The 15,428-nt window shown below is 33.8% G+C and overlaps 1 protein-coding gene across 3 annotated transcripts in view; it reads right to left on the bottom strand.

The window, feature by feature from the left end:
- The window catches only part of TBC1D32 (TBC1 domain family member 32), a 197,016-nt gene that overhangs the window by 54,922 nt on the left and 126,666 nt on the right, over nucleotides 1–15,428 (bottom strand). For all 3 annotated transcript variants that reach the window (XM_027600953.1, XM_027600954.1, XM_027600955.1), the window contains one exon: nucleotides 971–1,096. In XM_027600953.1, the coding sequence (XP_027456754.1) occupies nucleotides 971–1,096 (126 nt within the window). The remainder of the gene's footprint in view (nucleotides 1–970; nucleotides 1,097–15,428) is intronic.

The raw sequence follows: 15,428 nt of genomic DNA, 5'->3' as shown, positions 1-15,428 counted from the left end.
ACTCTCTATAAAAATGTGTCCTGATAGACTACCCCTTTCCTGGTCCTTTTCACTAGAGAGTATGCGTTTATTGACCCCACCTTTTTATCCTGCATCTGATGGTGTTCTTAATCACTCATTCTAGGATATATGAGGCAAAAAGAAAATCTAGGGAATTCATCTCTGAGTTGCCCATAGATTATGTCACTATTCTCAGAAAATATACTGTCTCCAACAACAAAATATAAACATTTTTATTTCCCCCTTTTAATTTTATAACAGTTAATATGAAAACCATAAAGCATGGCTAATAACGTGGACAATTTTAAATTACAGCTTTCAAAAAAATTTACCTTATATTTCCATTAGAACCTTTTTCTTAGACCTTTATTCAAAATTTAAAAATGATTTTTAGAAAACAAATGCACATATATTTGAATATAAAACAATTTATTTGCTAGTTTAGGAAACAGCTATTCCCTCACAATAAAATTTCAATTTCCTTAAGAGTGACTAAATTTACTTGGCTAGATGTGGCACAGTTTCAAAATACATGTCAATAAAAAAATCAATAAGGTTTCCAAAAATATAGCAGTATGGTATAGTGAAAGCTGGTGAAACTGAGTAAATGGTTACCTGGGTAAAGGCAGATCAATGTTCCAACTGCTTACCAAGACCTCTTAGTTTAAAAAAAATTTAGTAGTTTCTCAGATTTTAATATTTTTTGGCAGTTTTTGGGCTGCCTACAATTTTACTGTCATTAGGAGGTGAGGGTGGGTGGGCCTCTTCCTCCATCTTCTCTCTCTCAGCTTCCCTGAATTTCAGATTATAATTTTTGTTTTCCAGGATCATAAGTTTCTCAGAAGTCAATGGACTTCTGGAGTCAGTATTATGTATTCTAGACATGTCAACACTGGTCTTTAGGAAACACAGCTTTCATTAATATAATATTCATACCAAAAACACCACAAAAATTAAACAGCATACTTACCACTTCCACTGATTATATCAGGTTTGGCCTTCATCATTTTACAAAATTGTCTTCGGCAGTTTTCTATCCACTCGGTTTGTTTATCAGACATTTTGAAGCGTAATAAAAGTTTGCCAAGATCACTGTCTAATAAGAAACACAACATGTTATATTATTATAATGAGATGGTAGAAACACCGAAAAATAAGTATTAATGTTAAATATATAAACAGTTACAAATTCCAGAAATAGTATATAGCTTTCAAAAGAAAATATTTTTCTGTAATTACATCTTATACCATCAATTATACCTATTAAAATCCTATAAAATGAATTTATTAAAAGCTCACAAAATGGATTGATTTGTAACCATAATTCTTGAATGTTCTTTTTCTTATATGAACATGATTCATTACTGAGTATTTCAAGCAACAGACATCAAATAACAGATGTGATAGATGTAAGATTTCACTACCTAGATTGACATGAACATTATACTCCTTTCCCATGCACATTCAGACACAATTTGATTCATTTCTTTAAAAGCAAAAAGAAAACATAAGCATAGAAAATTTCTAGTCAATTATTTATTTCCACTTCTTGCAAAAAAATTATACCAAAAATGAGTGGTGCTGAAAGAGTGTCTATGGCTAAAATAAAACTTCTTACTAAGCAATTTCATGAATACATGGCAACTTCCATCTAATTTTATTTTTCCATTTTAACTTTATTTTCATTCCCAAGAGACTTTCCCATCTTCCATTTTAATATCATTCCCGTGAAATTTTGTATTAGAAAACATCTATAAATAATATATTAAAAAGGATGTAGGTATCCTTAAAAAAAAAGATATACAAGTACTTATCCAAACAAAAATATACTATCTTCCCACACACATATAAAGATTCAAGGGGGAGAAAAAAGAGGCAATAATGTTTTCTTATTTTTCAGAAGATCATGATGAAATAAGTAGTCACATAAACTCATACCTTTTAACACTTTCCTTGAAAGAGATTTGGGGATCAAAAAGGAACAAGAGCCTTTTGAAAATAAAGGGTCAAAGTCCTGACTGCCCCTGTCCAAAGATGTGTCTGGGAACACTAACACTACAAAATATATTGGCCAAAGCTCTCTTTGGGCTGATAAATCCCAGCAGGAAGATAACAGTGGTCAATCTAATACTACAGAGAGTTTCAACCCACTCTTACCTTCTTAAAAAAAATAATATTATTTTTATAATAATAAAGCAAGTCCTTACTCTTACATATTTAAAAAATTAATCTTTCTACCATACCAACTATTTTCACTTTTCCATCCAGTCTTTGTAAAAAATACATTAAAAATATATGTATGGAGTTCCTCCTCCCAAGTCCCTACTTGGCTATAATAATCAAGCCAAAGTCACTTGCCCTTATGAAACCCACATGTCATAAAACATATGCTTATATATATATACACACACATATTATAATACTACAATTAAGACACACTTATCACTCTTATGATCTAAATCGGTTTTATTTAACCCTGAAAAAAGCAGCTATATGTCACACAGTCCTCATGGTTATGATATCTAAAATATTATGTTTAAATATATAAATCATAATTTATGTAAATATGTCCTTATTTGACAAGTCACCAAAAAAAGCCTCCTCATATCAAAGCTACATATTCTTTTATAAAAATACATGAGTATACAAATAAATATACCAAACATATGTATATTCACACAAATATACATATGAACCAGAATGAATTGTGTCGTTGAAAGAATGTGTATTTCAGATGTTTAGTACTAATCTATTCTCTTTGAAAATTAAGACCAAAATGATCCTGTAACATTTCATAGATAGCCTCAATCAGAAGCAATAACTACAGAAAAATTAAAGTTACTAAGTCAAAGGAGAAAATGATTCTTTTTAATAAAAACTTTCAAAACCTTTAACCTAAACTCAAGAAATACCAAAGCTGATAATTTTGTTGAATTATGTTACTAATAACAAAGTTATGTTAAATGTATCTTAATATGAATTAGGTAAAATACTTGATTCAACAGCATTAAAATAATTTTTATAGTTTCCACTTAGAATATCTACCTTACTTCTTTCCCAAGAACAAACTACCTAAAGCCTAATAAGAGTCACTAGTGGCATATGATTGCAAAGACAAGTGTAGTTTTTCATCTCTATTTCTTCCTCTATATCATCTTTTCTATCCATGTATAACCTGTCTTTTATAACTACTACTATCTCCTTCAAGTAGAAGATGCCAATGTAGCTCTTTTGTAAATTACCTGCTCTTGAAAAGTCCTATATTATCTGTTCCCTCTTCCATCCTGCCCTACACCCTCCTCTTGCCCTATCCTTTCACATTAGCTATTCTGTTTTGCTTTTTATCATCTCATTCTAAGAAAAAGAGCACAAGGTATCACAACTGTAAACAGTGCTGAAGCAGCAGATGTGGTGTGCATGTGAATCTACCAGTTGGTGGAAGGGCTAAAGGGTTCAGTTTACCTGGAAATTGGAATTTAGGCTGAGCTAGAGACAGAGTGACTACAAACTCCTAGAGACAACTTGGTAGCCTTTATATGTATCTGGTTACATTTTCTCAATCAATGAGAGTGTGAGCTTTTCTTTTCTTTTTTTTTTTTTAAGATTTTATTTATTTGAGAGAGAGACAATGAGAGACAGCACAAGAGGGAAGAGGGTCAGAGGGAGAAGCAGACTCCCTGCCGAGCAGGGAGCCCGATGTGGGACTCGATCCCAGGACTCCAGGATCATGACCTGAGCCGAAGGCAGTTGCTTAACCAGCTGAGCCACCCAGGCGCCCGAGAGTATGAGCTTTTCAATTTGCATTCCTCGCGGTTAAAAATATTTAGTGATTTGATATAATGTTAACTGAAAAATACGTATATCTGTGATATTTAGGTTTGAGGGGAACAGTAATTCCTTTATTTCCCCCTCCAAATCTGGGACTAACAGAGTAGTAGATAGGAGTAGATAAATGGAGTCCAAGAAATCTATGTTAGTACTGAAACAGCTAAAGTAGACACCATTACTTAGATCTGCTGCCATATGAACTTCCAAATGTCTTCCCTGAATTAAACTAACCTATTCAATCACAGACAATGACAGACAACCAAAGGCCTCTGCTAACTAAAATGTACCAATATAACCTAAAGATAGGCTAACATGAAAGTACACCTTACACAAGTAGGCTAATCCAAGATTTTCCAACCTTCTCCCAAGTTCCCCTACCATTCTTCCTACCTTTGTGCAGAATAAGTGGGCAAGGCCAGAGAAAGGCCAATGGTGTTAGACCAGCAAAGGCCCTTGGACATAGAAAATGAGGCAAGAGGAAATGGAATCACAGGAAGGGTACTATAGGAATACAATAACTCTAAATTAGTAACTATGCGAGTAGAGCAAATATAAATCTGATGTTTTCCCAAAATTTCTAATGTTTATAATAACACAAAAGAATTAAAACCCAGAGTTTTGCTTCTGGCCATGATGGAGGTACTAGGAATAGACTTGCTGTCCTGCTGTAAACAACCTGAAAACTAAATAAAATATAACAAACAATGGTTTCCAAACATTGGGCAACAGACAGTACAGGACTGTTTTGCCTGAGAAAAGGGAAACTAATGTGGTGAACTTTACAACTGGCCTTTTATCTTGAAGGAAATTTCAAGATCACTATGCAGGATGGGGATGCTATGGAGGTCTTGCAGAGTTGAAGAGACAAGTCAAATTGCAGAGACTGAGGAGGCTAAAAATTTTGGGATCATAGTACTGAAGAGGAAGAGCAGAGCAAAGAACTACAGAAATCTGTGTAAGTCTTCGTCAAGCGGATTGCAAAATAATCAGCTATGCAAATGAAGAATGAAACTCCACAAGGTTGGGCAAAAAAACAGTTGGGAGCTTGTAAAATGAACAATTTCCAGAATATACTTAGTGCTAGCTGATGTCCAAGTTCCAGAGTGAAGAGTCCTATAACTACCAGGGTAGTCCATAAGGGTGCCAGAAAAGTAACACCTTAGTAATAGAGTTAAATTTGCAATAAAGGCAACTCTACACCCAACATAACCAAAAAATCAAAGTCTTGAAGGATCAAACTGATCCATGAATAACTTGACAGCACTCTAAAAAATGTCCACTACTATTTAAAGAAAAACAAAATGAATGAATGTGTGTGAATGAATGATGTGAATGAATGATGTCTGATATTCAATAAAGAAATCACTAACATGAGAAACGGGAAAAATGTGGCTCACAATCAGTAGATAAATCAATAGATCCAGAAAGGACTAGTGTGATATGATTAGCAAAGATTTTAAAGCAGCTATTTTTAAGTATTTAAAGAAAATGTGAACAAAACCAAATGTTTTGGTACAATTTAACCAAATTATACTTTATCCATACTAGAACCCCAATCAGTAAAAAGAGATAGCAAATGGTACATGTAACAAACTGGCTGCATCTCAAAACCATTATGCTGAGAGAAAGAAACCAGGCACAAACAAAGTATCGTATATGATTCTATTTGTATGAACCGCTAAAAAAAAAAAAAAAAAATAGTATAGGAAAAACTAATCTTTGGTAGCTATTCACAAGCAGACTATGTTTTGCTCTCCAGGAGTTACTTCAGCAGTCTTCACAGACATTTCTGATTGTCACACCTAGGAGTGGAGAGTACAGAGAGAGTTCTACTGGCATCTAGTGGGTGGAGACCAGGGAGGCTGCTAAAAATCCTACAAGGCACAGGACCAGACCCTCTGGCAACAAGCAATTACCCAGCCCAAAATATTAACAGTGCTGAGGTTGAGAAATCCTAATCTATAGTAGCGGGGGAAAAAAAAATCAGTAATTGCCTGAGGCTGGGAATAGAGAGCAGTCAACTGCAAGCGACAAAGGGAACTTTTGTGGAGTCATAAAAATGTTATGTATTTGATTATGGTGGTGCTTATGTGTGCGCAGACATGTCAAAATTCAAACTATTCTTAAAATGGATGTATTCTGTTGATATAAAAAATTGATTATACATACATATGTGTATGTAAATGTGGGGTATAATTGAAAGTGACAGTGACTAAAAGCTTCTAAGCATATTAGTGCCTCTAAAATACGAGCTATTAGAGTTCCTAATTTGGTATAAAGTCTACATAAGAACTCAATAAACTTCAATTAAAAGTATGGGCATGTATAAAATGATTCACTTGAAAAGAAACCTAGTCACAATTTTATAATAAAGTGTTTTAAAGTATAAATTTTTAAAATCCTCATTGTTGTATCTTCTTATGAGGTTCTGGCTCCTTTCTCGGTACAATCCAGTCTCCTGTAATGAAATGAATATTCACTTCTTAGGGTTATGAGAAAACAGTTGATCTATTTCACCAGGAAGAATCCAGGTTTATATTCTACACACTGAACACAATTTCTTTCTTAACTCACATTTTTTATTCAATTGTTTTTATATACTTCTTACCCTACAGTATTATTTTTAGAGAAAGTACCATATCATAGCTTAGTTTCAGTGTATTAATTATACATCTAGTTATGAGGTTACCATGTTCAACTACTGTTTTGTTTTCCCAAGACTGGTTTGGTGTGTCTAGTGAGTATATGCTCTTCTTCTCTTTGCTCCTTCAGACCACTATGATTTACAGACAATGCAAAGTTGGAAGAGAAAGTAAAAAATCTATTTTAAACTCATTCTTTAATACCATTGAGGAAAATGGAAAAAAAAGGGGGGGACATCAAGTTTCTTGTTCACCAATTATCGTTCATATCTAAACTCTGAAAGTCTTTGTTATGGTGAGCACTATAATTTTTCATACTTGAGGATACTATATAATTTTTTCTCAAAAGATTATTACATAGAAATGTTATATTGATTATAAAATTATTATGGACAATATAAAAGGAACCTCAGTTTCAAAGGGAGGAAAAAATATAAGCTCATGTTAAGTGTGGAGAAAACCTGCTATTTACATGGAAAACTTTTAGTACTTCTTTCCTAAATGCAATTGTGAATGCCCACTTTACACAGAATATCGTAACAGATTCTGCAAAAGAAACAAAATAAATGGAAGATTTCATAAACTAACTAGCAACAGATTCCTAGGTTTAATTTAGATAGTCACCTTTGTCTTATCCTGAACCTTATTTGTGTAGTATTTACTTTCCACTTGTATTTCTGCTTGTCCTTGTCCATGTAGTTTAACACAGTCACTTCAGGTTACTTTTATTATAATAAACAAGGGAAGACTTTGGAGTGGTCTCTGAGAAGCAACTGAAAATATGCCCCAATTCTGTGTATTAGTTCTCTGTACATCTCTAAATTTGGGAGTATCTAAATTCATTACACATTTTCATTTTATTTGAACTGCATGGACTCTTAACACATGACATCTATATTTTACACAGTTATTCTTCACTGTGGAATTATATCACTTTTCCTTTTTTAAAATACGTGATAATCCGGGTGCCTGAGTGGCTCAGTCGTTAAACGCCTGCCTTCAGCTCGGGTCATGATCCTGGGGTCCTGGGATCGAGTCCCGCATTGGGCTCCCTGCTCTGCTTCTCCCTCTCCCACTCCCCCTGCTTGTGTTCCCTCTCTTGCTGTGTCTCTTTCTGTCAAATAAATAAAATCTTTAAAAATAATAAAATATGTGATAATCATTTACTATAAAAGAAATGAGTCACATTTCAAGAAATGAGGAATTCGTTTTCCCTTATCATCTGCACTTAAACTAACAGGTGATCTGTTTTCCCTGGTTGCTATAGATATGTATGTTTCAAGCATGAAGTAAGTACATGAAAATAAGAAGTTTTATTATTCAAAAGTAAATACTTACTCTGATTTATAAGCTAAGTATCTCAACAACTGCATCTCGAGATTTACTACAGTGAAAAGAAACCATAATCTCATACTCCCAGTCCCCTCAGTTACCAGAATGATGTCAAATAAAAGTCATTTACCTTTACCTGCAGAAAATAAATCTTAATTGCAAGGTTAGAAACAATAAGAATAAAATGTCTGACTTGACATAAAGGCCTAAATAAGTAGTTGATAGAAGAGAGAATTCATCACTAAAAATATAGACTGACTATATGTACCAGACATAGTTCAAAAGCTTTTAAAATCAGAACAATATCCATCATTATGTTGTACTATATTTTATGTAATTCCTTACTATTTTCAAAGACTCTTACATAGTTTTCCTATGGCATTCTGTTCTTAGTTGACTGGAGAAGGAATGGTAATCCTAAATCTTACATAATCTATCGGACTAGCAATGAAATAATCTGGCCTACTCAACTTGTTAATTGGGTAACTTTCCTTCTTTTATTAAAATGTAGTTGTTGTTACAGTTCATCTCATTCTCCCTTTTTTTCCTCTTGAAAAGTTTACTTCTACATATTATGTAGGTAGTATTCCAATTTTGATCTATACTATTAAGATTACATAATGGATTGTTATCCCATTGGTAAATTTAAAAGGCGAAAATAATTCATCAAGGACATGGGCATGGACTTAATGTCTGAAAAGAGAGAAATTATCAAAGTGTCAGCAAGAAGTAGCATCAGTGAATAAAGAATTAAACCCAGTAAGGACACAAAATTTATTAAACAAAATCAATACAGATTAATGAGAATGGTCTTGTTAAAATAAGAACATTATTCCAATGACAAAATTACAGTATTTGTAGTTGAAAGTCTAAATTTTAATATCTTTTAATACAAACGATTTAAAATACCAGCCTGTCTTGAGAGCTAGGATAAAATATGCAGGCATCATAAGAATGCAACTACAAAACCCATAAACTTTATTTCTCATTCACTGCACAATGCCTAACTCCAGAGACAGAGACTATAGTACTCTTGTTCTTCAGTACCAGCTCTAATTTAGAAACTTTCTCTATTAATATTTGTTTCTTTCTATTGAACAAAATACACTGCAAAGATTATTTTATAAATAGTAGTCTGCAATTACAAAATGTTCAAAATTAATTTATATGTGATACCTATCAAAAAGCCTTTTCTACCCCCAAACATATTATTAAACATTGCCAATGGTTTGCATTTTTGTTTATGCTTTTATAAGGAACCAAATCTATGCAAATAATTTAGATTTAATACAGTGGCTTAGATTCAAGTTTCTCACCTAAGAATGGTCCTAACAGACTTTGATCAGTACGTGGAACCTAATTTCAACATATATTTTATACTGAATTCATTCAGAGCTGAAAATGTATAAACTGAAAAGTAAATTTTAATTGGAATTCACTTCAATTTTGTATGATGTCCTCCCTCCTGTTCTTATTAATTTGAAGAGAGAAAAACTACTTCATGTTGGGGAGGGGAGATACTACAGTGAGATAGTTATATCTCACATATTATGAACTTTAAAAATGACCTGTTTTCTCATATAGGAATAATGTCATCTAAGAATATCCAATTAAAAATATCTGAACAATCAGACTATAATGATTTTAACATTATGTGGCGCATTCCATTAAAGGTAATGATTATCACCAAGGAACTTACTCTTTTATATAGTATTTGAAAGAGAATGTTTCGCCAGGCAGAAAATCAATTTCCTATCAGATAAGTAAAAATGCAGCAGAGGAAGCAGTAAAGTTAAGATACTGAAACTACAAAAGATTAAACTTGAAGTAATCACAGAATAAAGGCTGTACATTTTTTTGGTTATTTTTTTCAATTGTGGAAAAAAATGAGATGTAATGCTAACAGTGTGTACCTTTTATGTGCTATAAAAACATAAAGTACCACTTTGTAAATGATAAAATAACTATAATAAAGGTGTATACTTCATGAATGATATATACAGGAGTCTAGCTCAAGGGGCTTTCTAACTGCAAAGCTACTGATGCTCTAAAAACATGAGTGAGATAAGAGATTATTCTAGGTTTGAGTAAAAACTTCTAAATTTACATATTAACCTGAAAGGAATTCCCAACGTCCACTGACAAAGATTTGGAAGATAGTGTTTGATGAAAGGAAAAATAGAAAAGAAATTCAATTGTTAATTCATCCATTCATTCAATAGACATTTACTGTTGTCTACTACCTAAGGCAGGCAGCATTTTTGTCTTATGGAAGTTACACTCTAGGGCAGCTGATAGTGAACAAATACACAAACTCATAGTAAGGTACAGTGCTAATAGAGGAATCCACAGAAAGCAAGCCAGAAGGGAAGAAGTATGTTTTAGATAAGGTGGAGATAACTTCTCTGAAGAAGTAACATTCAGATTCAGCATAAAAGGTTAAGAAGGAACTACCTGTGTAAAGAGGAGGAGGTAGTACTCCAGGAAAAGCGAACATCAAGAGCAAAGGCCCAGAGGCGTAAACTTAATGTATTCCGAGATATGAAAGAAGTTCCCCAATCATATATCCCATAAGGAATTTATATCTAGAATATATAAAGAACTCAATAATAAAAAGACAAATAATTTAAAAAATAGGCAAAGAATGTGAATAGTCATTTCTCTAAGAAAGATATATAACATGAAGAGATGCTCAACATTATTAGTCATCAGGGAAATGCAAATCAAAACCACAATGAAACTGCACTTCACACCCACTAGGATGGCCAGATCATAACATGATGATGATGATGATGATGATGATGTGGAGAAATGAGAATCTCATAATACTGTTGGTGAAAAGGTAAAATGGCGCAGCTGCTTTAGAAAACAGTGAGCCAGTTTCTCAAACTATTAAACATAGAATTACCATATAACTCAGCAATTCTACTTCTAGGTATATATTCTAGAGAAATAAAAACATATGTTCACGCAGAAATTTGTACATGAATGTGTACCGCAGCATTATTTCTAATAGCCAAAAGGTGGAAACAATCCAAGTGTCCATCAGCAGATATAAATATATAAACAAATTGTGGTATTTGCACATAATGGAATGTTATTTAATTATAAAAAGGAATGAAGTACTAATCCATACTACAACATGAACGAACCTTAGAGATAAACCTTGAAAACATTATCCTAAGGAAAAATGTCAGTCATGAAATACCACATACTACACTATTCCATTCATATGAAAAGTCCAAACTAGAGAAATCTCCAGAGACAGAAAGTAGATTAGTGGTTGCTTAGGGCTGGGTGAGAGAAGTGGCGGAAAAGGGAGTACTGGTGGTGAAAATGAGGTGGTGAGATGTTCTAAAGTTGTTTGTGGTGATGGTTGTACATATCTATTAATATACTAAAAAGTCACTGAATTGCATGCTTTAAATGGGTGAATTATATAGTATGTTAATTACATTTCAATAAAGCTGTTTTTAACTAAACAAAACAAGACCTATAGGGTTATGCAGAGTATGTAGATCAATGTAGTTTTTAACTAAACAAAACAAGACCTATAGGGTTATGCAGAGTATGTAGATCTCACTATAGCGAGAAAGGCCATGAGATGAAGTCAAGGACAAGGGAGAGAAAAGAATGGGAAAGTGACACATTTGTTTATACAGCTGGCTCCCATTAGCTGTTACTGTTTACTTATTAGAAAGCCCAAAGGAGGTAAACTCTCTTGTTTTGTTTCGTTTTTTGTTTTTTAAGAACATATTTCTAAAGAAATATAAGTTTTTATAAATATAAGTTTTTCTAAAGAAAAACAATGCCACGTGGCCCTGCTGCCAGTGGCCCTGGGAGTCAGTGCTGTGCTTTTCCTGCTGGGATGGCCCTGTCAGGAGTACTAGAAACATACAAGCCATGACACAAAAAACTCAACTCTCTACTTTGAAGATACCAGCCCCAGCTGAGTGAATATAGATCCAAATGGTCTCCTGATAAAGACATGCATTCCACAGTAATAAGGTATATAGAGTACAGATGTAATCTAGAATGCTGATTATTTTATAATATAACATAAAGATAATATCCAAGTTATTTCTACCATGTGGAAGAGAATTTTTTCATGTGTGTAAGATTATTTATATATCACACACGTGCACATGTGTACATATATACCTGTACATGCTTATATATGTATACACATAATGTACATATATACATACACAAATAGATAATATTAATTACTAGCTTTTAAAGGGCTTTTACAGTTTAGTATGGTGACTCTAAAATGGTGCACAAAGAAAAATAACTGAACCAGATGATGTCTCAAGATTCTTATTTACAGATGAAGATAAATTATCTAATAGCTAACACTAATGCCAATGAGCTAACAAGAGGCAATTTAACAGATGAGGAGATGCTAACTGTAGCAAGGAGGATAAATGTAGAAGCTGGGAGACAAATGAGAGGATGTCACCATGTGCACACAATCAAAGTTGATTTTTCCCCCCACAACAATGAAATTATATCCCAAAATTTTGCAGTGCAAATGACAAGTAAAATAACACCTATCAGAATCAATGGATCATTATTTTCCAATAAAAAAAGCAAAATGAAAAGTATAAGAACTCCTGCCTTCAAAATAGCTATGTTTTAAAGTATTATAAGTTTAAACACAGTATATTTAAAATTGTACAATGTTTAGTTTATTGAACTGTATTTAACCAGAAACATACTTTCAATTTAGCTTTACAGGTGTTAGAAATTCATTTGGCTCCATTTTTCTCATTGAGTTCAGAGAGATATCTCTGTGATGTACATTCTGGATTATCCACTGGTGCCTAGATCATTCTCTCCTGCTTAACAAAACTAGGACCACTATTATTAGGAGAACGTATTAGGTACTGCTATTAAATTGAGAATAATGTCTTAGTCAAATACTTGTGTTTTAGAGACAAAGAGAAAGAATAGAAGTTGTTGTCCAATATGGTGGGGAAATGTGGAATTAAAGAGGTTTGAAATGGTACTAAAGTAAAACAGCATTGACAGGAATGAAGCCACAAATGTATTGGGCCTTGTTAGCGAAGAGAAGCCATTGGAGGGTTTCAATTAAGGAGTAACGTGATGCAATGAACATTTCAGCAGCATTACTCTGGTTGCTGTGTTGAGAACACACTGACTACTTGGCAGATTACTGCAATAATACAGATGAGAGAGGAAGGCTGTCGTGCAAGAGAGAAAGTAATTTCAGATAGGCAGAGTCAAGAGTGTTTGCTGACAGATTATATGTGGGTATGAAGACAAAGAGAAGTCAAAGAATGCCTTCAGGTTTATTGCCTAAAGAACTGGAAGCAAAAGTTGCCACTTCTAAAATGAGTAACAAAACCAAAGGAATAGATTTTGAGGAAGTATGAGAAGTTTATGTCAGACTTGTTAGACGTTGATATGCTTATTAACCCTCCTAGCAAAGGTGTCAAGTAGGCAGTTAGATATGAATGCAGAGTTGAGGGGAGAGATAGAGGTTAGAGATATAAATCTGACAGCCATCAGTATACTGGGCAGGATTTCAGTCATGAGATGAGATGTTCCCCAAGAGTAAGTACAGCTAGAAAAACAGGCGACTAAGAACTGAGCCCTGGGGCACTCCAAAGCTTAGAGGTTAGAGGGAAGTGAAAGATCAAAGGAGACAAAAGAATTTGCCAGAAACACAGGAGGAAAATCCCATCATGCATTTTCTAGAAGCCACGTGAAGAAAGTGTTTCAAAAGAAAGGGAGGAAGTGAACATGTTAAATAATAATGTTAAATCTAGTAGGATGAGGACTGATCTAATCACAGTGTAATGGTAGGAGTGAAAGCCTCTTTAGCTTTGTGGGTTCAGGAGAGAATGGAAGGAGTTACTGGAATATCAAGATTAGACAACTCCTTCAAAGAATTTTGCAAGAAAAAAAGACAGAAATTTAAAAGTGGGTTCAAAAGAAGATATTTTAAATATGGAAGAATTAACAGTATGTTTGTCGGTTCACAAAGAGCCACAATGGAGACCCACCCACAACACCCCCCAAAAACAGCAATAAAGGAAAAAGGGAGAACTGAGAGAAGCATTATCTTTGAGAAGAAGATGGAATGTAGCAGCCAGCCTTTCTCAGTGACATTGGCAGTTTATTTATAGTAACAAAAACCCAAAATTGGAATAGATTCAGCTAAGTGAGTTGGTGTTTATCAGGAGCACATGGAAGATTTTTTTCTGTTTCTATTTCCTCAGTAACCTAGAAAACAAAATTATATCATTGGATAGGATGGGCAGGGATGGAGTGAAGGTTTGATGAGAGAAGATTTTAAAATGGTCATCTAGGAGAGTGGGAGAACATGGACCTGGGGACACCATGTATGACTACCCGGCAGTATGATGGGCCCACTTACGGTTAATAACCATTCTACAGTTATCTTCTGGGCTAGACAGAGATGCTATTATTACTCCCTTTTCTAAATCACTCACAAGAGTAGAGCAGGAATAAAATTATATTCCTCTGTAAACCAATTCCTAGGAATTGATGTTGTATCATTTCTTTTCAGGAAGTGTCCATTTAACCTTATTTTTCTTATTTCTGTCTGCCCTGTTCTGTTTAAAAAAATAAGGGACATTTTTTTAATCGAACTATTTTGAAGAACCAAATTATCAAATATGACAGTCACATAATAAAACTGATAATGAATGAATTTGTTGTTCAAAAAATTAATATTAATTTCCAAGTGAAACTCAGCAAAGATAACAATGCTTTATTATAACAAGGAAAGGATCAGGAAAAGGGTTGGGGTACCAAGAATGGATCATGTCTTAATACATCATTTTATCTCCAATGCCTAGTGAAGCACCTGGTAATTAGCACTTGAGAAAAATGTTAAATAAAGGAATGAGGGGGCAAATAAATGATGAAACCTACAACAACAATGACAAAATATAAAGGCATTAAGAAGAATGAAAGTAGGAACAGGAAAGCATGAGAATAACAGATTGAGAAAGGCTTGGGTTCACTGAAAGATTTGAGTCAGTGGGGTAAAGTGTTCAAAATGGTATTCTCTCAAGAGTTTTTTCTTGAAAAATACTTCCTATCACTCACACATCTCTGAAAGCAATAGATTAGGTTGCACAAGAGGAAAACAAAGGCAAAATTTTTAGTGCATTATAAAGACAAATATTAACTTTAGGGGCACCTGGGTGGCTCAGTCAGTTAAGTGTCTACATTTGGCTCAGGTCATGATCCTGGGGTTCTGGGATCGAGCCCCGTACTGGGAATCCCTGCTCAGCAGGTGATCTGCTTCTCCCCCTCCTTCTGCCCCTTCCCCTGCTCACGCTCTCTCTCTTGTGCTCTTTCTCACTTAAATAAATAAAATCTTAAAAACCTTAAAAAAAAAAACCTTAAAAAGCTCCCTTTCTCTTTCCCTAACCTCTAAGTAGATTGAAATAAAAAACAAAGCACAATTTTTGTCTCTATGCAACTGTGAGAAATATAATGTGTATCTCAAACACTGGATAGAAATAAAAACAATACATATCAATTGATGGCTTCTTATAATAGTTTCAAAGCAAGTAAATGTAGGAAAAAGTGAAAGATACATGAAGTCTCACACAGAAACATTTT

Source organism: Zalophus californianus, chromosome 7, assembly GCF_009762305.2.
Source record: "Zalophus californianus isolate mZalCal1 chromosome 7, mZalCal1.pri.v2, whole genome shotgun sequence".
NCBI classification, from domain to species: domain Eukaryota; kingdom Metazoa; phylum Chordata; class Mammalia; order Carnivora; family Otariidae; genus Zalophus; species Zalophus californianus.
This window is presented reverse-complemented; position numbering and strand designations above follow the sequence as displayed.